At 48.2% G+C, this 26,940-nt stretch overlaps 1 protein-coding gene across 1 annotated transcript in view; it reads right to left on the bottom strand.

The window, feature by feature from the left end:
• Positions 1-771: 771 nt before the first annotated feature.
• Positions 772-26,940, bottom strand: part of ATF6B (activating transcription factor 6 beta) — a 292,837-nt gene continuing 266,668 nt past the window's right edge. Inside the window, exons 10-14 of the mRNA XM_085640283.1 lie at positions 25,885-25,978; positions 23,765-23,838; positions 21,766-21,877; positions 19,511-19,595; positions 772-7,608 (exon numbers count right to left, since the gene is read on the bottom strand). Of these exons, the coding sequence (XP_085496409.1) occupies positions 7,316-7,608; positions 19,511-19,595; positions 21,766-21,877; positions 23,765-23,838; positions 25,885-25,978 (658 nt within the window). The 3' untranslated portion in view covers positions 772-7,315. The remainder of the gene's footprint in view (positions 7,609-19,510; positions 19,596-21,765; positions 21,878-23,764; positions 23,839-25,884; positions 25,979-26,940) is intronic.

The raw sequence follows: 26,940 nt of genomic DNA, 5'->3' as shown, positions 1-26,940 counted from the left end.
CGCAATTTAGGAAAGAATGTCTTCTGCTTCTCAACAGACCTAAGATAAAGAAAAGTATCCATACCAAGAAGAGCTAAACTCCGAGCTGTGAAGACTTCAATCAACCATATGGTCATCTTCTCAACCTTCCCTTTCCACCTTCCTAGGGTAGCTGGGATGTAAGCAGAAAGTACAGCAAGAGACTGGCAACCTTAAAGTGAGTCAGACACTTCTCTTTGTGAGAAATTAAGTGTGCTCTACCCTAACACCCACTTTGCTAGTACCCACCACCCATTTCTCACACCTTCTGTTAATAGTTACATAAGCCATTAGGAGTTGGTACGAGACATCGAGAGCAAGCCTCGTTTGCAATGTCAAGGAAGTATAGCGATCCAAACAAAGCACGCTCCTCAATGAGTTTTAAGAATTTATTTAGGGGCAGAACATTTCGACTTTGTCGTCTTCGTCACAGCCTAAGCATGCTTTGCTTGGAGCACAACTTTCCTTGGGGGGGGGAGGGGGGGGGAATATATCTATATATATATCATATATATATACACATACAAATACACACACACACACCTACTCCCCATAGGCCCTTATTATCAATGTAAATGAAAATGTTACTTACCAGTATGCATCTGTTTTGGCATGTAGAGCTGCAGAGTTGTACACTATGCATAGATCGCCATCTGGTGTTGGGCTCGGATGCTTGCACATTGTTTTTGTCTTGGAACAGTCTTTTGTAGTGACAAGCTAGGTGACTCCTCCCTTGGACGATAGTGAGCATGGACATCGACTCCATCCTCAGATTGTTTTTCGCCATAATGGGAAATGATGGAGTCAGTAAGAAGTAAGAGATGTCCATGTGAATGTATCTAATTAAGATAATACTGGAACAGATACAGGTTCCGGGGAGGTGGGTGGGCGTGTACGACTCTGCAGCTCTACATGCCAAGAACAAATGCATACTGGTAAGTAGCATTTTCCGTTCGAGGCATATGAGCTGCAGATTGTACACTATGCATAGACTGTACAGCAGTGTCTCCCCTAGCGGTGGTCACCTGTATCTGTTGCAGTAGTTTGAAAAAGTGTTTTAAGAACAGCCTGGCCTACAGAAGCTTGTTGCTTAGCCTGCACGTCAACACAATAGTGTTTGGTGAAGGTGTGTGGTGTAGACCATGTTGCTGCTTTGCAGATGTCATCTAAGGGAATATTCCCCAAGAATGCCATGGAAGCCCCTAGTTTGTGTGTTGAATGCGCTCTAGGGGGATTTGTCAATGTGCGTTTAGCCTTTTGATAGCATAATTGAATGCATTTTACTATCAACCTCGTGATCCCAGCTTTGGAGATGGGGTTACCTTTATGAGGTAGGGAGAAGGCTACAAACAGTTGTTTTGTCTTTCTAAAGGGCTTAGTCCTGTCAATTTAATAAAGTAGGGCTCTTTTGACGTCTAGTGTGTGAAGAGCTCTCTCTGCCACAGAGTCTGGGTTTTGGAAAAACACCGGTAACAACTGATTGGTTAAGAGGAAAAGCGGAGATTACTTTGGGAAGGAATTTTGGATTTGTTCTGAGAACCACTTTATTACGATGTATTTGTAAGAATGGTTCTTGTATGGTTAAAGCCTGGATCTCACTTACCCTTCTGAGAGAGGTAATTGTGACAAGGAAAGCTACTTTCTATGTGAGGAACTGAAGGTCACATTCATGTAGAGGTTCAAATAGGGGACCCATGAGCCTGGTAAGAACTCTAAACAGTGACAAGTGTTGTCTGTTTTGTAAATAAGCAGCAAGTGCTGCTAGATGTAATCGTATGGATGTATATGCTAGATTACATCTTTGTAAGTGTAGCAAAGAGCAAATGATGTCTTGGATTGAAGCATCCAGCGGATCAATCTTATTGTTATTGCAGTAGATGACAAATCTTTTCCATTTTGCTGCATAGCAAGCTCTAGTAGTAGGGCGTCTGGCTTCTTTAATGATGTTCAAACAGTCCGGCGGAAGGTTAAGGTAACCGAACTCCAGGACTTCAGGAGCCAGATCGCTAGATTCAGTTGACCTGGATCGGGGTGCCTTATCTCTCCATGGTTCTGCGTTAGCAATGTTGGGGAGAGGCGTAGTTTTTGGTGTGGAACTACTGAGAGTTGCAGTAGTGTTGTGAACCATGGTTGCCGTGCCCATGTGGGAGCCACCAGGATCATCTTGAGAGACTGTTGTCTGAACTTGCGTACTACTAGGGGAATCAATGGGAGTGGCGGAAAAGCGTACACAAATCTGCCTGACCAGTTCATCCATATCGCATTGCCTTTGGACAACGGGTGTGGAAACCTGGCGGCGAAGGTTGGGCATTTTGCATTTGCGTGAGTGGCGAACAGATCTATGTCTGGTTGACCCCACATTCGGAAAAATGGTTGAAGAACTTGGGGGTGAAGTTCCCATGTGTGTATCTGCTGTGTCTGTCGACTTAGCAGATCCGCAATTTGATTGTGAACTCCTGGAAGATGTTCTGCCAGAAGGTATATGTTTAGTGGAATGGCCCATCTCCAAATAGATTGTGCGAGCTGAGACAGCTGCAAAGAATGTGTGCCTCCTTTTTCTGTATGTAATACATGGCTGTCATGTTGTCTGTCCGGACTAGGACAGTCTTGTGCTGTAGATGTACTTGGAATGATCTTGGTGCTAGAAATATTGCCAGTAATTCTAGGTGATTGATGTGGAGCACTTTCTGCTGTGTGGTCCATTTGCCTTGAATCGTGTGGTTTAGGAGATGGGTTCCCCAGCCGATGCGTCTGCTGTTAGCACTATCTGTGAAATCAGCTCGAGGAACGGCCGCCCTTTGGAAAGGTTTTGTGTGTTCCACCACTGCAGAGAGCGATGTGTGCGGCTGTCCACCAACACCAGATCTGTAAGTTGACCTCGAGCCTGGTTCCACTGACATGCTAGGCATTCCAGTAAGGGGTGCATCTGAAGTCTTGCATGAGGTACGATAAAGATGCAAGAGGCCATCATCCCTACGAGTTGCATGAATACCCTTGCTGGGAGGGAATGTTGTGGTTGAAATCTGGAAATTATGTTTGCATACTGGCTATCCTGGCCGGATTTGGATATGCTAGAGCTCTGGACGTGTCTAATGTGGCCCCTAGATACTGATGTATGTGGGAGGGCTGAAGATTTGACTTGAGGTAGTTTACTGTGAATCCCAAGTCGTGTAGTAGCTGGATGGTTTGATGAGTGTGATGAACACACTGGTTGAATGACTTTACTTTTATTAGCCAGTCATCGAGATATGGAAAGACATGGATTTGTTGTCTTCTCAAGTGTGATGCTACCACTGAAAGGCACTTTGTGAATACTCTGGGTGCGGTGTTCACCCCGAATGGAAGGACTTTGAACTGAGTGTTGTCCGTCCACTATGAAAACCTTAGATACTTCCTGTGAGCAGGGTGTATGGGAATGTGGAACAAGGCGTACTTGAGATCTAGGGTGGCAAAAAAGTCGCCTTGTTGAAGTAGTGGGAGGACCTGGTGGGAGTGATCATATGAAAATTATCTGATTGGATATAGAGATTGAGGGGTCTGAGGTAGAGTATTGGCCGTAGGGTCCCGTCCTTTTTGGGGATTAGGAAATACAGCGAGTAAACCCCTGTTCCTTGATACTGTAAGGGAACTAGTTCTATTGCCTGCTTTTGAAGCAGTGAGAGAACTTCTTGTTTTAAGAGCGTGAGGTGTTCCGTGGACATTGGATGCTGTTTGGGTGGTATGGTGGGTGGGGTTGCTGTATGTTCCTGGCAGTAACCATACTGGATAATTTGTCTTACCCACTTGTCTGTTGTGATGGAATCCCAGACAGGTAGGAACAGTGAGAGTCTTCCTCCGACTGGAGTGGAATGGTCTGGAGGGAGTGGAGGGAAGTCACTGTTTATTAGTGGGGGACGCGCGAGTGTTGTTGTTACCTCGGACTCTCCCTTTGTTGTTATTTCCCCTGTATCTGCCTCTAAAATATCCTCTGTTGGGGGATGTTTGCGTGGTGTTTTTGTAGGAAGAGGAGGCGGTGTCTGTTCCAATGTTTTTGGATGCTCCTCTATAGAAGGAGTGACGAAAGGAACCACGTGTGGATGGAGACTGCAATGCTCCCATAGATTTAGCAGTCTCCGTGTCCTTTTTCATCTTCTCTAGAGTGGTATCTACAGCAGGTCCAAAACGTTGTGACAGATTGAACGGCTGGTTGAGGATAGTTAATTGTACCTCCTGTTTAAATCCTGAGATGCGTAACCAGGCATGTCGTCTGAGTAGCACATTAGTGTTAATGGACCTAGATGCTGTGTAAGCTGCATTAAGGGGACACTTGATTGATGCGTTGGTTATTAATTTGCCTTCTTGAATTAAATCATTTGCCTGGGTTTTGTATTGGTCAGGTAAATGTTGTAAAAGAGTTTCTAGTTGGTCATAGTGAGCCCTATCGTACCTAGCAAGTAATGCTTGGGTGTTGCTATGCGCCAGTGATTAGCTGCTTGGGCAGCAACTCTTTTGTCAGAAGCATCTAGCAACTTAGAATCCTTATCCGGAGGTGGTGCGTCACCGGAGGTTTGTGAGTGGGCACGTTTCCCAGCGTTAGTTACCACTAGTGAGTCTAAGGGTAGCAGCCCTTTGACGTAGGTAGGATCATCGAGGGCAGGTTTATATTTTTTGTCAATCCTGGGATTGAGAATTCTAGCTCTCACAGGGTCTTTGAATATGTCAGGGGCATGTTTAATGACCCCTTTTAGCATTGGCAGGATTTGGACAGTTTTCTGTGACTATTCAAAGGTGACTAGGAGGAAGTCCTCATCTGCAGGGTCTGAATGCATCTGAACACCATGGTAGACAGCAGCTCTATTTACAAGCTGACCAAACCCAATATTGTCATCTGGTGGAGATGGCTTTGTTGGATATGGCTGGGGATCCGGAAGGTCTGGGGGATCTATTGGGTCATCATAATCGTCCTGTGGTACGTCCATTTCATCATCAGGGTCACTGAAAGGGTCATTGTTACCTCCTCCACCCCCTAAATCATCATCGTCATCCTGCGGTGGTGGTGGTGAATGTGGTGTAAGTTTTGGAGGCTGTGGAGGAGAGACAGGCTTAGGAGGAAGAACAGGCTCAGGAGGAAGGACAGGAGAAGAGGGTCTTAAAGGTGAAGTGACACAGTCTTTTTTCTTCACAGGCACTGCAGGAGTGTCTGGTGTGTCTAGCTTCCTCTTTTTGTGTGGAACAGGAGCCACATATCCTGTTTTGGGGTCTATATGGAGTTTTTTCTGCATCGGATCAACAGGATCCAGTCGAAAATGTTCTTCCTCCTCGGTAACCGCTTTCGGCGCCAACTTCTTTGGGTCCGAACGGGGTTTGGACTACTGCTCCGAGGCCTTAGAAGGTGTTTTGGGGTCCTTTGGTTTGGCTATGGAGACGGAAATCTTTTTTCGGTTCCGAAGACTTTGGTTTCGGATCCGATGGCTTTTCTTTCGGCATCGAGGTAGTCACTGCCGACTTCTTTTTGGGAGTAGGTTGTTCTCCCATTTTGGGTGCCGTAGGCGCCTGCGGGACACTGAGATACGGTTTGCTCGGTCTCGAGCTACCGGAAGGCTTGTCCTTTATCTTTGGAGCCGGGCTCGGGGGCGGGGCTTCTGAAGCTTTTTTTCGGTCGCGACTGGGTCCAGCAGGAGAAGTTTTGACCAGGGCCGCCTTTTTTTGGGGTGGAATTGGAGTAGGGGCAAATTGTACTCATTCGTTGACCAGGAGTGATGTTGTCGTCTGAATCTGAGTCGTCTGCTTCGGACACGATTTCCAGGTCCTCAGAATCCTCCTCCGGGACATCGGGGCGTTCATCAAAAATGTCCACCGGTACCGGAGCTGCTCGCTGCGCTATGATGTGTCGTCGGGCCCGGCGATCACGGATGGTTTTCTTGGATCGAAAAGAGGCACAGGCTTGGCAATTGTTCTCGTCGTGCTCGGGTGAGAGACACAGGTTATAGACCTTGTGGTGGTGACTGTGTAGAAATTTAGCGCCACACTGGGGGCATTTTTTCCATGGGCTGTAGGCCTAAACGGCGTCGATAGGCCCAGCGGCCCGCGGCCACGACGGAAATAGAGTAGCTCAGATGCACGTCGAAGATCACGCGATCGAAAACAATACTGTTGAGTTGTAGATAGTTTGCACGTCGAAAAGGTTTGGAGAATAAGGTGCCGGACCGGAGCGCAAAAGTTACATCCGAACCCCATGGCGGAAAAAAACAATCTGAGGATGGAGTCGATGCCCATGCGCACTATCTTCCAAGAGAGCAGTCACCTATCTCGTGACTAGAAAAGACTCTTTCAAGACAACAACGTGCAAGCATCCAAGCCCAACACCAGATGGCGATCTATGCATAGTGTACAATCTGCAGCTCATATGCCTCGAACATTTACATTACAGAACACTATCAAGAAGCATCATTGTCTGTTCAATAGGCAATCTTTGTTTCTTGCTGTGTCCCGGCGAGTCAGTTTTGTTGCTGAACCTTTCTATGGCCTCCTGTCATGACATAGCATACATGGAATTTTCCTTTCAAGAAAATAGTCTATATTTCTACATTAGAGTTGATTTTCAAAACCCCTTCGGGTTCTCCATATGTGTGAGCTTTTTCCACCTTATTTAGGATTTTGGTATTAAATGTTTAGGTCATGGAGCAAAAATACCTTTGATGCATGAACATTTACAGCTGGGCCAAGTTTTGGTTATGTCAAAGTAGCAAGAAGATCCTTGGCACGAAATAACATTACTGGTGCTTGCTTTACTTTGCCCTGTCAAAGTCTCACCCACGGCTTCATCAGTAGGTGAGGGGTTCACAACGTTCACCTTTAGGCCAATTTTGGGCTCCACCTGTTGCTTCTTGAGCGCTAAGGCTGGCCAAGCCTTGTCCAATTTCCTATGTATCAGTGGAGCCGTTTGATGTTTGGGCCTAGTCGGGGGACTACAGTGAGCAGTAGTTAAACTATGCCTTGTTTTCAGTGCCACTTCTACACATTTGATTCTGTGCCTGTTTGCAAATGCATGATACCCACCTCACTCTGGTAACTACAGTGTCACTTTCAGAGGACATCGGGCATCTGTAAATTCGACATATTTACACATATACAGTCAACTGTGTTCTTTTGTGTAGCGCACAAACCAGGATGAACAAAAAGTTTCTCCTACAGTTAGGAGTCTCTACTCCTGTATACGAGAAAGGAGAGCTGGAAGATGAATGCTTCCACAGTTTCATGGCCAGCGGAAGGAATGTCTCTTCTCCCGCCATTCCTTTATATCAGATAGCCTGTGGCCTTAAGCATGCCCATCTTCTAGTTGTCCTTTTTCGTCATCTTCCACATATAGTGACATGTTCCCTGTATGAATGGTTGAGGCTATGGGCACTGTCTTGGGGTGCACCCTCGTGAAGCTGGAGCTGTCAGATCGGTGGTGTGGAAAGGTGGTGCTGTTAGTGGTGCGGTTGTCCCGCTCCTTGCGCAGGAATGGAGGGACAGCGGAGCTCTTGATCTCTATCATACGTGTGTCCATGACCTCACAGTCAATCTGCATCATCATCTCGATGTCTTGGGTCGAGTTGTAGAGGCTCTCTGTGGGCCGAAAGGAAAGAAGAGATGTCAACAGAGAGAAATAACAAGGGCCAGGACTCTTCTGGTCTTTACTGTAAGCCTCACTAAAAGACAACATTGTATCTTGCGACATGTCCAGCACTGAATACCTCTTAACAGGACTCACAAATCCATCACCAAAATCCAATCACTTCGATGAAGTGCCCCATTTTTGCCTGGATACACCCCCTCACACGTCCAACATTCACTCGCCCTACCTTCTCGTAGTAGGACATGGTCATCTCACACTACCAGAAGCACTAAGGTCCCATTTTTTAAGACCCTCTTTGACCATGTACTCCAGTATATATCAACGCAGTTAAGTGTTTCTGTGAAGCTTGACTTAAAGCATCTGCTGCTCTTTCTGAAACTCACCAGTCACCCAAGTCCTCGAGCTTCTACCCACTGACCTCCTTAGTTCACTCAGTGTCAGAGTTCAGGAAGGACTATATCTCCTATAGGCAGGGAAAAGGTAGATGCAAGCACGAGCACAAGAATAGGGGAATGCAAAAGAAACCTCTACACCCTGCACAACCCCATTGTTAAGTCAATATCAAGGTCCAATTCACAAGGTGCTGAACAGAAAGTCTGCTTTCCAGATCAGCTGGTCTACCTCCAAGAAGCCTCCTCCTCCAGAGTGGTGTCCGCCCTTGCACCATCTATCTCTAGATGCTGCTGCATTGCGATAGAAGGTTGTTCCTAGCCTGAAGTATTCAGAATGTTTTAATACACACTTTTGTCTATTGCAATCCGACAGGAAAACCATAATAGCTTCATATTACAAGTACTCATCACTTCTGGCGTGTCATTCCTAACCTCACAGGTTAATGTTCTCTTCTGTTTCAGAATAAAACAACAAGATTTATAGTTAAGTGTGATATAAATTTGACCCACTTCACATCACATTGCCAATTTATGGGTATACTGTGCTATAAACCATTTAAGAAGAAATGTCCCTTAAGGTATAATTTGTTTTCTAATTCATATTCTTCAGTTAATGCACCATCTCAGGATTGCCTCTAAAGACAGCAACCATTTTGTAGCCAAGCCAATAGAATTACAGCCCAACTAATGTCACCTGGGTGTCTTCTAATGAACTGCCCAGGATGAAGTTGTGCTGGGGAAGAGAGTGGAGCCTGCGGTCAGAGGTGAATGCGAAGGAGTCTGCAAGTCCAGTAGGAGAAGACAATACTAAGCCCTTCAATCGCCTTGCGTTCATTCTACGAATTTGCGTCTGGATGGCTCACTGCATTCATGGTCTGCACTGTTAAGAAAAGCTCTATTTGCGCAAGGGCAACCTGCGAGAAGCCTGAGCTGTGTGTTTGAAGATAGAAAGCTTGGACAATAATATCTTAAAGAACTGATAATGGGCAATGGTTGGCTCCTGTCTGAGATGGGTGGTGGGCAGAAAATGATAGACTAAGATGTGGCTGCAAGTAATTACCAGAGGCTAAGGTTCATTTGAATATTCCACCTATCACTTTTTTGTCTTCCTCACTGTGATGTCCTATAGGTGTCAGGTGTGCCCAGACGTGCCCCACGTGCACAGTAACACAGGACTCAAGCGACACCTCCCCGCTCTGACTTACTTAGCCCTAAACAAGTCTGGGGATGCTTGCTCCCTTCTCAGGGTCCTGGCCTGGTAGTGTGGGCTGTACTTGGAGCAAAACCAAGGCTGATTTATGGTGGCATGGTGGGCCTGTTTTATACTTTCTTTTTCAATGTAGTTATTTTACATGCTGCAATCTCTTTCCTTAAACAATGCAGGGTCTGAAATCCCCCTGCCATCTGCCTGCCTACCTCGGGCCGCTGTGGCTGGGTAAGCCCTTGTGGGCAGGTTGGAAGGTTAGGGTGACAGTTGGCATCTACTCCCCATGACCTAGGGAAATGGAGTCTGTAAGTGTCTCATGCGTTTTAATCTTTGGTGCTCAGCATCCAGCAAACCTGGGGTTGGAGGAATTCACATGTCCTACTGTCTTTCTTCGAGATCCTTCTCCTAGATGACAGCTGTTTCTGAAAGGGTGTAAACCATTCCCTGCAAACAATGCCTAGAAGGCACCTGAAGGGCCAGACCAGCCTGGAGACATATAGGAAGGTAATGTCAGAGGAAGCTTGGGAAGGTATGGAAGGGTCACTATGCGGTACTGATCCTGAGAACAGGTCCCAAACTATTATGCTGACTGCTATGGACAAGCATCAATCGGAGGATTCGGGTACCTCTTTGGCTCGATAGCACAGCAAGAAGACTCGAAGGCACAAACTGGACTACTGGGGAATGCACAGGTACACATCATATGCACCCTTCGCGTGTTAGCTGCCACCACCGCTCGTGATCTGAGCACATCTCTGGCCATCACTACTGAACCATCACATCTCCGCCCACCTCAGCAGGTGTGCGGAAAAAGTAAATACAGAAACACATCTAGGTGCAAAACAGATTTCTGGTGCAAAGTATGCAGTATAGTGGTGTCACATTTAGCAGGAAAAATCTCATTTAAATGCAAAATTGCTTGTAATGCAACATGAGCATGAATATGTAAACACTTTAGGAGCAAAAGTATACCTCAACTGCAGTGTATAACCCTGGGCTGCCACTGGAGAAACTCTTTAGGCAGGTGGACTAACACTCCTAATAGGCAATAGGTACTGGAAATCCTGAAATACTCCGCTGACCAGATTTTAAACGTGAATGCTACTTTATCAAGCAATGACTGGCCCAAATCAACCAATGGCTGAAGCAGGGTGGCACAAAGCACATCTCTTTGTATGTTTAGGTCTCGCCTGCCACAGCGCATACGCTACATGCTCATTCGCTTGCAAGAGATATTGTATACAACATGAGTCTCGTAGCCTACTTGTTGTTTAACATTTGTTGGCTTCATTGTCACTCTTATTTGCTGCCTTCTAATTGGCCAGCGTGTGCTGGCTTTACTTCTTCTTTTGGCTGGAGCATAGACCAGGTACTGATTGAGCTGTGATTGAGGTACTATTTTTACTTTTTCTTCTTTCCTGTTATTCTTGTTAAACCTATTGGCATTTGTAGCTTTGTTTTACTATGCCACAGGCCCTTCAAGGAAGTCCTTTTCTCCTTTGAAATGGATGTTTATTGTGACAACAGATGTTATCTGCTTCTAACAGTTTTTTGACTAAGACATGAAAATTGCAGTATTTGCCTTCTTTATTGATAGGATTTGTTGTCAAATTACCTATTTTTTTTCTTTTTCACACTTCGGGAGGGATTAACTGATTAGCACAGAATTACAGGTGTGTTGTGTAGAAACCTAGCAAGCATTGGCAAAGCCAAAAGGTGTCTTCTTTGAGACTATTAGATCTGGCATTGCCTTTTGATCCTGCTGAACAGCATGGGCAATCCCACAATTAGCTATGATTTGTAGCCATGCTGCATAACAGCATGGCTAAAAATATAGAAATACCATGATGCATCCAGCGTTAATGCCCTTAAAAAAAACGTTAGCACCGGCTGTATCATAGCGCTTTTAAAAATCAGTTCTAGCCACACTGTAAAGCATCCAGCTGCTGTACAGCATGGCTACAAGACATTGCCGAAGCCAATAGCTCTCATGCGCAAGACCTATTGGCTTTGCCAATACTTATTTTAGTGTAGATGACCTAAAGCACAAGTTACTACTTGTGTAACGATCTATCTGTAAGAGACATTAGTTAGTGATAGATTCCTTACCTTAGAATATCCCCAGGCGTCAGACTGGATCCCGAAAGTTTTGCTAGCAGTACCCCTGCGCGTCAGTAGGTGGTGTTGTGCGGCTCCCCGTCAGTCGCTGGCGTCCAAGTGCCGAGATGACGTCACAGAGACTACTTAAGCGCCACCCATGCGCGCTGACGTCTGTTTTGTACACAACTTTCCACGCTAGGAATGCAGAGCCATGCAAGAAACTGACCACTGGTGCCATGAAACTAGGGCCCTGAAAGGGATGACCTTAACCCTAGAAATCAGTTCCCAGAACGGGGAGGATGGGTGGGGCGGTAAGGAATCTATCACTAACTAATGTCTCTTACAGATAGATCGTTTCATAAGTAGTAACTTGTGCATCTGAAAGAGACACGTTAGGGGTAGATTCCTTACCTTAGAATAGATACCCCAGCAATACCAAAAGGGTGGTGGGTCTGTGAATAGATTACACCAGAAAGTCACCGAGAACAGAACGGCCAAAGAAGCCGTCTCTCCGGACCTGACTGTCAAGGCATTAATGCTTGGTAAACGTGTGCAGCGAGGCCCACGTAGCTGCCTGACAAATGACCTGCAAGAGGACGCCGCGTCCCAAGGCAGTAGTGGCTGCCGTCGCCCTGGTAGAATGGGAACGCAGCCCCACAGGAGGCTCCTTCTTAGCCAACGAGTAACAGGCCTTCATGCAGAGAACGACCCACCGAGAGATGGTCCGTTTGTGCACAGCTTGACCTCTTTTGGTGCCCACGTAGCTGGTCATCCACCCGGAACTGTTGTGTGCGCTTCAGGTAGAACGAGAGCGCACGTTTTGGGTCCAGACGGTGGAGCCTCGCTTCCTCTTTGGAAGGATGTGCAGGCGGAAAGAAGGTAGGCAAAGTGATGGTCTGCCCGATGTGGAAGGGCGTGACAACCTTTGGCAAGAAAAAAGGACGGGTCCTTAAAACCACCTTGTCCGGATGAACAGAAAGGAAAGGAGGTTAGGAAGAAAGAAAGAAAGAGCCTGGAGCTCACTCACTCTTCTGGCAGAGGTGATAGCTACCAGGAAAGCTGTCTTGAGAGTGAGAATACACAAAGGACAGGTGTGAGAAGTTGGCCTGGTATATGATGCTCACTAGTTAAAGTGATCACCTTGTACCATGCCAAGCAACCCTTATGGTGTGGTTGTAAGTCAACCTTTTCGGACTAGCTGCCCTAGTGGTAGCGTAGGCTAAGCAGTCTTTGAGGCTAAACTCGTGAAGCGTGTTAAGCCAGCTGTTTTACCAAATGTAACCCCCTTTTATACCAATGAAAGGACACCACACAGATATATATTCAAAATATATATGTATTTATTTCTCAAAGTAACCCCTAGTCTCTTTATGAGCACAGGAGCACAAATCGTCAAACAAGATTATCACAGAATACACAGAAGTTGCACGTTATATGGATAGGCCCTGGTGGCCACTCGAACCATATACTAAAATAGTGGTATAAGTACCACGAACAGAAAAGGGAAAAGGCCTAGGGCCTCTAGAATCGCTGGGCCTACAAGGAGCTAACGTCAGTTAGTGACCAGGAGGTCCACGGGTGGCGTGTGCAGAGCAAATAGTCACACGCGTGCTCCCATAGGTTTCAATGGGTGCGTAAAAAGTACAAAGTTACTGCAAAGAGGATCTTCCGGATGGACTAGGAACTCAAGATTTGGAACACAGGCACTAGAGATGTAATACTACACTTGGGCACAGGTGTGCCAGCTTTACCTCACCCACAGGAAGCGGGTGCATAGGCCTCGAAGTGCGTCGGGTTTCTTCTATCTGTTCCGTGGAGCTTGAAGACAAAGATGCTGCAGGCGGTCGGTCCGGGAGAGATGCAGTGGATCCAAGAGTGGATCGGAGATGTTGAAGACCTGTAAGCAGAGGGGACAGTGTTCACAGTCACTAGCCAGTGACCAGCGTGGCACCAGGTGGGTACCAGGCAATGTCGGGTGCAAACAGGAAGAAAGGTGTAGCTTGTCTCTGCAGCCACGTGGTCCCTGGAGGTCGACGACGTCCAGGAGTCGAGTCACGAGCTGTCCCACGCAGGCTCTCGCTGTCGGCGGTGTCGGCGACTTGATCGAAGCAAACAAGCCTTGGCAAAAGCAATTGTTGTAGGAAAAGGAAATAAGCTGATGGTTCTGACCAGCAAGGTCAGAAGGACTGCTCCTTTGGAGGGGAGCAAGGGCCAGTCTGGAGCAACCAGACCAGCGGTGTATTTCTTGAAGTTCGTCGCCAAGATGGCTACTAGCCAGCGGGCCAGCAACCGGTTAGGCGCGTCGAGTGGCAAAATGCAGAAGGGCCCCACGCAGATCGTGGAGATGCTGGAGGGCTCACCTTTGGTGCAGATGCTGCTCGGGTGTTGGGCTTCTCAGATCCCAAAGCACAACTTGGAGGGAGCCTCGGTTGTTGCACTTGTCAGCTTGTCGTAGTCGTTCCAAGATGGCTGGCTCCACGTGTCTCGGTGCCTCCACGGGTCTCTTCTTTTCAGGGACTGTGGATCGGGCGGTGAGAGGTCTGGAGGTCCAGGTCTTGTCAGTCTCTGGGCTCGGGCTCCGGCGGGAGGCGGCGGCAAAGCAGATGTTGATTCGCTGGATGGTGCTTGCGTTAGCAAGGTGGTCACTCCCTGACCACAGGGGAGATTGGCTTCAGTCCTCTGTGCAGCAGAGCGTCGAAGTTCCCGTCTTCTTCTTAGTGTTAAGTTGATTCCAGGATGTCTGAAGTCTTAGGACACAGCTCCTACCTTTAAGCGGATTCTAGGGGCCGGACTACCTGCTAGGTCCCTCCCTATGGGTGGGACCAGGAAGGGGGGTGGTTACACCCCCAATCCTTTGTCCAGCTCGCCCCAGGCCCAGGACTGGTGTGCCCCAGGACCGGTTTGAACTGGCATATGCACCGAGGCTCCTTGTGAGCCACAGGCATGTCTGGTTTCTTTCAAGCCCTACCTGACCAATACACAAAATCCTGTCTGGGGTGGTGCACGCACCTCCCCTGGCAGGAAACCCTTTGTCCACACCTCCCAAGCTGGAAGGACTCCCAGCAGCAGGAGGGCAGACTTGTGTCTGTGGTGGCAGCATCCATTTTGTGGAGCTGAGGCTATGTCTGATTTTACCCGGGTTTCAGGTACTGTACATGTCGTGTCCCTCTAGAAGGGTGGAATGCTAACCCCGTCGCCAGAATTGGCGAGGGGTTAGTATTCCCATTCGTATGACACCTTACTCGACATGTTTTGATAAAGCCAAACCAAAGATAGCATTTAACCGCGAGGTTCATAATGCACTTAAGAGTATATGGTATGACGATATCTGGAAACAGTAGAAGGAAGTTGTTCCGACCACTGCAGACAGGCTCAGCTCATGCCAGAGCACCATCTCACATGGAACCAAGCACTCTGCCTTCAGGATTGTTAAGGCCTGCCATAGGAGTGACTTATAGGTTACCAGGTGTCCCATTTAAGGTTAGGTATAGGTATACTACACCTAAGTAAGAGGTGATTACACCAACTTACCCCAGCTGAGTGATCAGCCAGTTGTGTCAAATTGTTAGGCCAAGCCTGGGGTGGCATAATACATGCTGCAGCCCTTGGCAGGCCTTGGGTACACCAATGCCCTGGGTACCTAGTGTACACTGGTACAGGGGCTGACAGGGTGATCCACTTCCAATTGGTTATGCACCTAGGGTGCATAGTTTTAATTTAGTAGAGAGAACAGCAGGCTGGGGGTCTGATTGGCAGGCCCACAGCCTCAATATGTCAAAAACCAGTGAAGCAAAAAGCAAAAATTTGGGGTGACCATAGGATAGCAGACCCTACTCTCCTACAACAGGTATGAAGGGGCTCGAAGGGAGCGCACATCAGATATGTCAAGACAAGGTTTAAGTCCCATTGAGGCATTATGAACGGCACGGGAGGAAACGTGTGCGTAATGCCTTTTAGGAAACAGTTAACAACCGGGGACGTAAAAAGAGAAGGCTTATCTGGAAGCCGTAAAAAGGCAGAGATGGCCAAAAGAGAACCGTTGATAGTACCCAGAGCAGAGCCCTGCTGGGCCAAAGAAAGAAGGAACAGAAGGACTTTGGAAAGAGGGGCAGAAAGGGGATCCACAGCCTTAGCTGTGCACCATGCCACAAACTTGTTCCATCTGCAGGCGTATACTGGTTTAGTGGAGGGACACCTGGCTGCCAGAATGACATCACAGACTTCGGGAGGAAGATCAAAAGCTGTCAACTGTCGCCGCTCAATCTCCACGCATGGAGGTGGAGGCTGGACAGGTTCGGGTGGAGGACCGTCCCCTGCTGCTGCGACAGAAGATGCTCCCGAAGAGGCAGCCGGATCGGGGGATCGATCGCCATGCAGAGTGGCTCGGGATACCTGTATCTTCGTGCCCAATCCGGAGCCACAAGGAAGACTTGGGCCCGGTCGCGCCGAATCTTCTTCAGCACTTTGTGCAGAAGTGTATAGGCGGAAAGGCGTACAACAGAACGCAACTCCACTCACGACGAAAAGCGTCACCTAGCGAGTGCCGCCTTGGAAATTCCAACAAGCAGAACTGATGACATTGCGCGTTCTCTTCGGTGGCGAATAGATCTAATCAAAGCTCTCCCAACTGCTGAAAGAGACCTTGCGCCACATCCGAGGTCAGACACCATTTGTGATCCATCAAGCACCGGCGGCTGAGTACGTCCGCCCTGGTGTTCAGAGAACCTGCCAGGTGTTGAACCACCAAGGTAATGCCTTGATGTTCCGACCACCGAATGTACCGGGGGGAGCGACCACCGAATGTACCGGGGGGAGCGACCACCGAATGTACCGCGGGGGGAGCAACCACCGAATGTACCAGCGATCACCGAATGTACCGCGGGGGGAGCGACCACCAAATGTACCGCAGGGGGAGCGACCACCGAATGTACTGCAGGGGGAGCGACCAGCGAATGTACCGCGGGGGGAGATCAACCACCGAATGTACCGTGGGGGGGCGACCACCGAATAAACTGTGGGGGGCGACCACGAATGTACCACGGGGGCGACCACGAATGTACCGTGGGGGGGGGCGGCCAAGAATGTACCGCGGAGTGGGGCGGCCATCGAATGTACTGCGGGGGGCGACCACCGAATGTACCGCGGGGGGATTGACCACCGAAAGTACCGCGGGGGGAGCGACCATCGACTGTACCGTGGGGGGAGCGACCATCGACTGTACCGTGGGGGGAGCAACCACCGAATGTACCGCGGGGGGGGGGAATCGACCACCGAATGTACTGCGGGGGGAGCGACCACCGAATAAACCACGGGGGAGCGACCACAAATGTACCGCGAGGGGGATCAACCACCGAATGTACCGTGGGGGGGCGACCACCGAATAAACTGTGGGGGGCGACCACGAATGTACCGCGGGGGGTGACCACGAATGTACCGTGGGGGGGTGGCCACGAATGTACCACGGGGTGGGGCGGACACCGAATGTACCAGTGATCCCCGAATGCACTGCGGGGGCAGCGACCACCAAATGTACTGCAGTGGGAGCGACCACCGAATGTACTGCAGGGGGAGCGACTAGCAAATGTACCGCAGGGGGAGCGACCACCAATGTACCGCGGGGGGAGATCAACCACCGAATGTACCGTGGGGGGGGCGACCACCGAATAAACTGTGGGGGGCGACCATGAATGTACCACGGGGGCGACCACGAATGTACCATGGGGGGGCGGCCACGAATGTACTGTGGGGTGGGGCGGCCACCAAATGTACTGCGGGGGGACGACCACCAAATGTACCACGGGGGGAGCGACCACCGAATGTCCCACGGGGGGAGCGACCATCGACTGTACCGTGGGGGGAGCAACCACCGAATGTACCACGGGGGGGGGGAAATCGACCACCGAATGTACTGCGGGGGGAGCGACCACCGAATAAACCGCGGGGGAGCGACCACAAATGTACCGCGGGGGGGATCAACCACCGAATGTACCGTGGGGGGGCGACCACCAAATAAACTGTGGGGGGCAACCACGAATGTACCGTGGGGGGTGGCCACGAATGTACCGCGGGGTGGGGCGGCCACCGAATGTACTGCGGGGTGGGGCAACCACCAAATGTACCGCGGGGGGTGCGACCACGAATGTACTGCGGGGGGAGCGACCATCGACTGTACCGTGGGGGGAGCAACCACCGAATGTACCGCGGGGGGGATCGACCACCGAATAAACCGCGGGGGGAGCGACCACCGAATAAACCGCAGGGGAGCGACCACAAATGTACCGCGGGGGGGGTCGACCACGAATGTACCGTGGGGGGGGCGACCACGAATGTACCGCAGGGGGGGCGACCACGAATGTACTGCGGGGGGCGACCACGAATGTACCGCGGTGGGCGACCACGAATGTACCGCGGTGGGCGACCACGAATGTACCGTGGGGGGCGCCCATGAATGTACTGCGGGGGGCCACCACCGAATGTAGCGGCAGGGGGAGCGAACATCGACTGTACCGTAGGGGGAGTGACTACTGACTGAACCTAGTAGAGGAGAGCAGCCACTGACTGAACCAAGGAAGGGGGAAAAGCACCCACCAGTTGAACTGGAGAGAGGGCACCGACTGACTAAACCATGGGGGAGCACCCACTGACTGAAGCAGGGAAGGGACACCCACCAGGCTGAGATGGGGGAGGAGCACACACTGACAAAATTGGGAAAAGTGAAAACCCACTGACAGAACCCGGGTTTGAGCATCTCACCTACTGATGCAAGGAGGGGCACACAGTGCCTGAACCTGGAAGAGGATGCGCCCGCGGAGTGAACCAGGGGTCGGAGAGCACGCACCCTTCTGACTGAATCAGAGAAGGGGACACCCACCGACTGAACTAGATACAGGGAGCACTCACTGACTGGCAGTGAAGAGTATCCATCGACTAAACCCGGAAAAGGAAGAAAAAGAAACTGACCAAGGGACCGGGAGCACCCAACAACAGAAAAAGGTGGAAGGGAAAGCACCCACAAGCTAAACCAGGATGGAGAAGCACAAAGGCGACCAGGGTGGGGGTGGGTACCTCTCGTGGACAGACTATGGAAGTGCACTCAATGGCTGAACCAGGGATGAGGAGCGCGCGTGCGCACACATGTCTCAGACACAAGGCAGGCTGCTACTAATTGGCTCAGACATCTGGGATGAGTGGAAGCCCTCTAATTAGAGGCCTGGCAATGGGCACCCGGCAGGTTGATGAGGTCGAGGACACCAGCCTGGTCAAAAGGTCACCCACAGGCTGAAAAGCCAGGGTGGAATCCCACCACTAGCAGCAGACCATGCTCACTAGCCACACATCAGCAACAGATCACAGACTAGAAACAAAACTTACATGCAGATGTTGCCTACGACTCTTGTATCTAGCAGCACAGCTGCACACTGGCATGAAATTCTCCTTCACACGCTTTCCTCTCTTCCACTCAGACACCAATAGTACAGCCAGCACAGCAGGATTAGCAGATGCAGACAATAGTTACAGACTCTGCCAACAGACTCTAGAAACCACACACCACCCAGGGGAAACACACCACTCTTGCTCCAAACTAGCAAGAAGTGAGGAAACCTGCGGAACTGACCAGTGCTGTTGTACAGTTTATGGCGCTTGTACCTCAATGACGCTACTCTCTCCTAGTTCTTCCTTGGTGTTGTGGCCCATTTGTGTCCCTGAATGAAATCTGTTAGAGCTTCAAGATGTTGAAACAATCTTTACAGTTACCAGAACGTCTAAAACCCAACTCCTAGAAACATCAGCATATACTCTGTTTCTACCTCAGTTATATTCACTAGAGAGAATCTGTCACACAAGAGGGATCGTTACAAAAAGGCTTTAGAGGGTCCTTACTCATTCATCGTGGTGTGATACCTGGATTATCAACCTTGAAGCTAACTTGTGCACTATATGAAGAGTACCGAGGCTTCCCAGAACCACTGCGGTACTGAGCACACAGAACTTCTATAAATCCTCTCCTGTCCATCAAACGTTCCACTTAGTTACTTACCCATCTCCTCCCACAAGCATAAGCCTCAATCACATCCTCTTACCAGGACACTCCTTGGGCAACCAGAATTTCTCTTTGTATCTCTATTGATTGCCTAAATAACAAACACAGCCTATCTCCTCCCTGGTATTGCAAAACATAACCATTCAAGTTACCATTCAGCGCCATGGCTGGCATGACCAGCGACATTTTAGGTCTGGACGTCTTGTTGTGACTGATGGCTGGAAGCAGGAGGTGATCCTGGAAATCAAAAAAATTCACAGGTTAACCACAGGGTACAAGGGGTGAGCGAGACTGTCAGACATCGTTTGGGGGTGGGAGAGCAGGCGCTACTGACCACAGCCATGCTGCTTATGGCCATTGCCACTGATGTACTAGAATGGCTCAGCGAACTAGGTCATGTACTCCCTTTCTGCAATTAGCTATCAGGGTAGTAATGGTGAGCAGTTAAAGGCTTCTCAGGGAGGTAGTATAGGGGACCAAGGTTCAAAACTCAGAACTCATTCAAACAATGAACACAATACATCTGTGTCTTTCCAGCGCTTGTCTTTTAATAAAAAGAAAGTACTTTATTTTCATAAAAAACAATTTTCATCCACTTTTATGAACTCTAAATATTTGGCTACAAATAAACCCAACTCATTTTGTTTGGAATGGCAGATTAATTTACAAACCTCTTCCTACTTGGGCAGGTGAATTACCGCAGGCGAGCCTAATTGAAGAGGGAATATTGCTACAGTGACTGTTCTATTAAAAAAACGAAACTGCTTATCTGCAACCCTCTCCAAAGGCTTCATAGCCAGGCCCTGAACATAAGCATGAGTCAAAAAAAAAAAGGAGGATTGCATCAAGCTGGGTTTGAATGCACCACAGTTGCCCCAACTGGAATCTAGAATCAAATTTGAAACATGGTGTATTATTTGTTAGGCCTTCTGGACTAAATGTTCTTCCCACCTTTAAAAGCAGGCACCCCTCACTACCCCGCCACCAGGATTCTTCGCTCAGTGAATCACCAATGTCCCCAATACCCCCTTCAATCGACTGCACCCCCTAAGCCAGTCACTGGTAGTTCAACGATCTAATCTCTGGAATGCGTTGAATCCCCATTTAAGAGCTGAAACAAACCACCATAAATGCAGGCACCTCCTTAAATCCAAATTAGCTTTCTTTGACCTGCGATCAAAGAAAGATAGACTAGATCACTTCACATTCTGGTGGACTCCAATGACCACTACCTACTTTTAGATGTTATGTCTTGGTATGTGCCGTCTCTATATTCTGCAGTCCTATGCCAGAAGGAGTAAAGTCTTCTGCATCATTTGTGGACGCTGTGCTAATCAGGCCTTGTAAGTTCTATGCACAGCTCTGTGATTTTCCTCCAGTAAACTCGACAAACATACAAGCCTTCCAAGAGAGTGGCTACTGCCCTCTCTAGCCAGACTGACAATGGTGGGAGAAGAACTGCTATTCATGTGGCCGTTCCTCCTATACCCTTTATGTGAGGTGACTGCCTACAAGTCCCCTCCATATAAATGTCCTTGCAGTCGCCATCTAAGTAAGTTAAATGCTGGCTCCTTTGACCAAAACATCTCAGAGGCTCAACAGTATAGGAGATTCTCTATACGAGCCTACAAGTGACACCAATAAGACAGAGGAATAAAACTGCCACCACATCACTACTCGACTCTACCTCCAGACTATCTTTACCGATTGTGTGTTGCCCCAGCTACAACCGGCTGTCGGCTGAAAGCAACACTGACCACAATAACATTTGCGCCCAGGAGTGCTTCCATCCCCTTCAGTCATCTAGACAGGTGAGCAGAATAGTCTCTGGCCCTTCCAGTGCTAGAAGGTACTACTTATCTACATTTTAGCCATCCTGAGAATTCGGACTTCACACTCTGGCTGGGTTCAGCAGGGGGGAGTTTAGCCTTACTGTTGCTCAAGGGTATGCTTCTTAAACAACTGCTTGTTGTATTTGAAACCTCGGATGACTTCTGATACAGCACACACAAAAAATTGTCAAAAAAATTGTTTGCGATGAAGAGAGAAGGAGTAGGGGGAGTTAAGATAAGGCACAGTAATAGGGCAAAAATATTGGTAGCCTAAAGTCACTGCAGCAAGACGTCAATTTATGAGAAATTGTTCTTGTACATGAAGCCTCTGCTCTCAATTTTGAAGCTTTGTTATGCTGGTTTTACTCCTGTCCCATTGCTAAATAATTCATCACCTTAAACACTGTCCTCACAAAAGGCTTCAAATGCACTACTCTTTCAATCTAAGCAGGCTTACTAGCTTTGCAGTCAAAGTTGTGTCTTGTGTTGTTGTGTTACATTACAATTGCATCATCTCCTCTCACTAGGGATGACTTGTTGCTACAGCACCTGCCCCAGCCAATGATGAAACCCACCCTTCGGAAGGAGACCACATAGAAGGTGTCTTCTCGCCGGTCAATGGCATCCATGAAGTCATGATATGTCTGGTCCGGCCGATGGTAGACCTGCAGCTGGCTGGATGGTACCCTGAAATGAGAGGCACAGTAAACAGACTGCGGGACAACGGGCCAAGAGCAAGGCAAGAATCTCAACCTTTCATGTATAAGCATCAAGGCACCAAGACAAACTCAAAGTAAATGTTACAAAATTGACAGGTGTAATGTCTTTAGATCTAAACAATAACAGCAATTGACCAAATCCTTGACCTTGTGTAGACAATAAATGGTCTTCCAGTATAGCTGGGTTTGTTTGATTTCCACTGACATGTAGGTAAAGACTGAAATGTTTGGATGATTTCTCAAAGTGAGATGGCTCCTTGTTAAGATGTTTTACACTTTTCTACATATTAAGCCCTGCTGCACTTTGGAAATACCAATGCGGTCACGTTGTGTTTCTCTGCATTTGAAAATATCCAGGCATCGGATCTTGCCTCTGCATTGAATACACCCTTGCTATCTCGTATGGCCAGGTACAGCACTCATTAAGAACCATAGCGGGGCTGCGCATCCTGTGGAGAAGCACAGACACAACTTATGTGTGCATAAGTGGTGATGCCACCACATGTGGATACCACCAGCAACCGGGGCTGCCAAGAGCATCCTGGGTAACCTACTCTCGCTTGGACCTCGACCACCAGGGAACTCCCTGTGTGCTTCTGCCCTATGCCATCCCAATCCATCTATCTTAATGTGTAAGACACGTGTTGGGTGGCAGCTCACACCCAAAGCTACAGCTCTAGAGTGAAATTAAACCAACCACAAAGTAAGGCCACAAGTCTAACAACCTTTGCTTGGTGTAAATGCCAGGACCTACCTCACCATTTGAACCCAGGTTTTCATCCTCCACTTTTGTGCTTTTGATTCTTCTTCCATGGGGTGGATTCCAGAGGGGGGAGGGCAGTGTGTGTGAGTGAATGTAAGAATTAAGCACTGCTGCTGTATGAGATGCCAGTAGTGGTTGGGAGTAAGATCGCTTCGGTTGCTGTGATGTGAGGCAATCTTTCACTGCACCCATGTTGGCTATACCGGTTACATGCGTGTGTGAGGGAGCTTGGATTGCTTTTCCCATGCTCTACCTGTTCTGTGTATTCCGAGTAGTGGTTGCATTTCCGGCATCTGTTGTGTTGCAATTATGTGTCCAACAAGAACCTCTGTGCTGTACTATATTCTTTGTGTGGGTACATGCATGCGCATGGGAGTTGCAGAAAGAATGTAGTGCCGACACCTGTACTGTACCAATTCTTTAAATGAGGGAAGCTACTACATCTGCCTGTACTTTCATGTGAATGGAACTGTAATATGAGGAAGGTTTCCATTGCTGCTGCTTTGTCAGGTATGTATTCTGTGTGTGAGGATAGCTTGCAGTATACTGCCCTTTTTGTGCCATTTCTTTGTCCAATAGAAGCTTGCATTGCTGCTGCCAATAGTCGTAGCTGCTCTTTGTATGGCTAGGAAACTTGTTTGTGCTGTACTATGCAGCCTGCATCAAGGGGTTTGCACTGTTGCTACATACACTTTATTCTGGGCATGAAGGAACCTTTCACAGCTGCTGTGCGCACTGTACCTATTATGTGTAGGCTACTGAAGCTTGAGAAAACCTTTTGTTTATGCGAAAGCCAGCCCTATCAGGTTTGCCAAATGTTTCTACTGTATGCTGCTAAGTTGAGTGGGACAGAGGCGTATACGTTCGTTAGGAGGTAGGCTGAGCCACAATAACATGGTCCATGGCTGCTGTGATTCTAGTGTTGCAAGGGCTGGAAAAGCCATTCTTACTGCACAGCTTGGAGAGTGAGCAGGGAGGGTTGTTTTCCAAGTGAATTCTTGCAGTTTTTAAGGGCTGTTAATGGTAAATGGTGGGGGAAGAGGTTAAGATTGGCCAAGACTAATCATGGCACCAATGACACCCCAAGCTTACCTTTCATGGTGCCTGAAAGGGTGTGCGGGGACGTAACGAGAGAGGTTCAGTAATTTCTTCTGCAGCAACTGCTTCTGAAATGAGAAAGAAACAGCTCATTACTGAGGAAAGGGTAAGTCACGGTACACAAATAGATACTCTTCAAAGGGCACATGAGGACTGGCCACCATAACAGCCCCTTCATACTGAGGTCAATGGTGCAGAGTCCTTGAAGCCCCCTAAGGCAGGGACAGGATGTAAAAACATACTTTTACCCCCTTTTTTCCTGGTGGATTTTAATCCTGGAATCACTAGCTATTACTCGTACAGGCCTCTCTTTATAAGAAAGCTGATGTCATCTTGATCTGGGAGTACCATGAACTACAGCCTTCTCGGCCGAGGACTATGGGGCAGCGGCTAGCCCAGGGCACTTTCACAACACACACAGTACCACACGTGCGTTCCTGCAGTGTGTTGTAAGGACAGCTGTAGTACCAAAATCCACAGTTGGTGCCCGCTGTTCCACTTTGCCGTTTTGGTAATGTTAATTTTCCACACAAATGGCTTCCTTATATGATGTGACTGATAGCAACTAACCTGAGGGAACACCTGAAACACCAAATCAAGAGCACCCCACAGCGGAGCCCTGGTGTTTTGTTAGGAGAGGGAGTCTAGAAAGTGTTTGCCTGAAACTTGTACTCAGTGCAGTATCCTCTTTTGACCCTCATATGTTCAGGCCTCTTACTGACAGCCAAGAGAGATAGTTTTGGGAGTACTTCTGTACTACAGGGTAGGATGGAGTATTCTCTACCAAGGTAAGTAGAGCCCACTTTTTTCTGACTGAGTGTGCAGCTGTGCCCTTAGAAAGGTTTATCTGTTGCACCACAATATAGATGTCCACGTCCTCCATTTCTACACCTCCTGCGTTCCACGTTTTTACTTCCTAGAGTAATTTCAGACACTCTCCCATCCAGGAAGCCCTTGGAATAGGTGCTGGCAGAAGTTGGCAAAAGCTGCCCTGTTTCAGCAGGATACAAATCCATCTAAGGGGTTATTTTTCTTGTGTCTGGCTTAGGGCTGGAATACACACAAAATACAACACAAGCCATCCTTTGAAACACACTGCAGAGAAACGGATGCTCACAATGATGCCCTTTAAAGGCTACTCGTGCTCAAAACATAAACCAAACCAGTTCCTTTGATTCGAAGTGGCCTCCTGTTACACCGTCCAATGTGTGAATGTAATCTTGAACCACGTTCAGGAACTGTGAAGAGTTGCACCAAGCCTGGTCGGCCCTGCTTGAGCTTTGTGACCATCGAAGCTGCCCGTCTCCTGAGCCTGAGGAATATCTGCACATAACCCTACTGGTCTGCCTGTGGCACATGGTCCTTCTCCTGGCTAACGGATAGCCAATGAAGACCCCAGAGCTCTCAGGATCCCCCCCAGAGTCCTTCTCACCAGAAACACAGAGGAAAGCTGCCTCACGGTAACAAAGTGCTTCTGAGCGGATTCCAGAAGTGAACTGTTTCCCCAGCATCACGACTATTCCACAGATAAAGCAGGGATTACCATAATCCTTCCATACTTTACCTCCCTGGGACAGTCTGCAGTCTGGCAGGTACTGCATCCCGCCAGCCACTAGCCCATGTGAGTGTGTAAAGAGCATCCCCTAGCCGCTCTTGGGCCCCACTGATGCTGCTGGACTGTGCAGAAAGATGCTACCTGCTCAGCCCTGTGCCATCTCTTTGGCACTAGCCTGTATGCAGTGGGTACAGTGGAACACTGAAGGAGCCTGCCACCACCCTTAAGGCCACTCTGCCACAGGTCAAACACTGCTGCAAGTTGAACTTGGCAAGAGGAAGTGACGTCACAGGTCCTGCACTATGCAGGCATCATTGATGTACTTAGTGAGTGATCAGGTACAAATGGGGCCAGTACGCTGCAGGCTGGGCACATTGAGGTTGGGAAGAAAAGCAGCATCATCAAGACAGAATGCAAGGAGGTAATGCTGCGCAAGGAAAGCTAGCGATGCACATCAACCTGCACTCAGCAGAGGCTGGTGATAGACAGAGTAGAAACAGGCTACAATGTGGAGTGAGCAGTAAATCCCCTTCCCCAACAGGTGGAGTCTCAGCCATGCCTTGGTCGCTCGAGCTTTTTTCATCTGTGTTAGTTTCCCAGACTTCCTCCCATCCTGGTGGCGCTGAACCCAACCACTGAGCTCATCAGCGAGCCTAAAACAAAACAAAAAAATAGAACATAAAAAATAAAATAAACAATGACCTTTAACATAAATATTAACTTTTACATACTTGAAAGACCCAATCCTCTAAAAAATAACACTGTGTGGAGTAATGTTGTTAATGTACTTACAGGACTCACTGCAGAAATGAATACCGATACATTTAAGGAAAGATTGCAGAAATGAGTTTTAATATATAGTGGGCGTTAGCTAGACAGTACAGAATTTGAAGAAAATAGGATACGGAAGCTACGTGGTGACTACAGAATGTAAAGAAGAGATGCTGCAAGAGTTCTGCAGATCAGAGAAGTTAAAGATGAGATGTCACAGCTAATACTGGGATATTACAGAATTTAGCATTTGGATGCAGCAGGAGTGTTCTGGAGAGAAGAGATAAAGATGAGATGTCACAGCTATTACTGGGATATTTCAGAGTTTAGAGCCTGGATACTGTAGGAGTTTTCTGGAAAGAAGAGATAAAGATGAGATGTCACCCCTATTACTGGGATATTACGGAATTTAGAGGCTGGATACTGCAGGAGTGTTCTGGAGAGAAGAGATAAATATGCGATGTCACAGCTATTACAGGGATATTTCAGAGTTTAGAGCCTGGATACTGTAGGAGTGTTCTGGAGATAGGAGATAAAGATAAGATGTCACAGCTATTATTGAGATATTACAGGATTTAGAGCTTGGATACTGCAAGAGTTACGTGGAAATTAGAGAAGTTAAAGATGAACTGGAGATTACTGAAGACAGTTACAAGAATCCACAAACGTTGAGAATACATAGTTTTCGTTAAGGTACCACAGGATTTATTTGGAAATGACAGGACTAAGAGAAAAGAAGCTGCATCGTTTATGTGGGGATCTGAGGATAAGTATCATGGATGTTATCTGGAGGTCAATGAATGCAGAAGAGACATGCTCTGAGAGGGATAGTAATATAAAATAG

This window comes from Triturus cristatus, unplaced genomic scaffold (assembly GCF_964204655.1).
Source record: "Triturus cristatus unplaced genomic scaffold, aTriCri1.1 SCAFFOLD_118, whole genome shotgun sequence".
Classification (NCBI taxonomy): Eukaryota; Metazoa; Chordata; class Amphibia; order Caudata; family Salamandridae; genus Triturus; species Triturus cristatus.
Note: the sequence above shows the minus strand (reverse complement) of the source record. Positions and strands in the feature narration are given on the sequence as shown.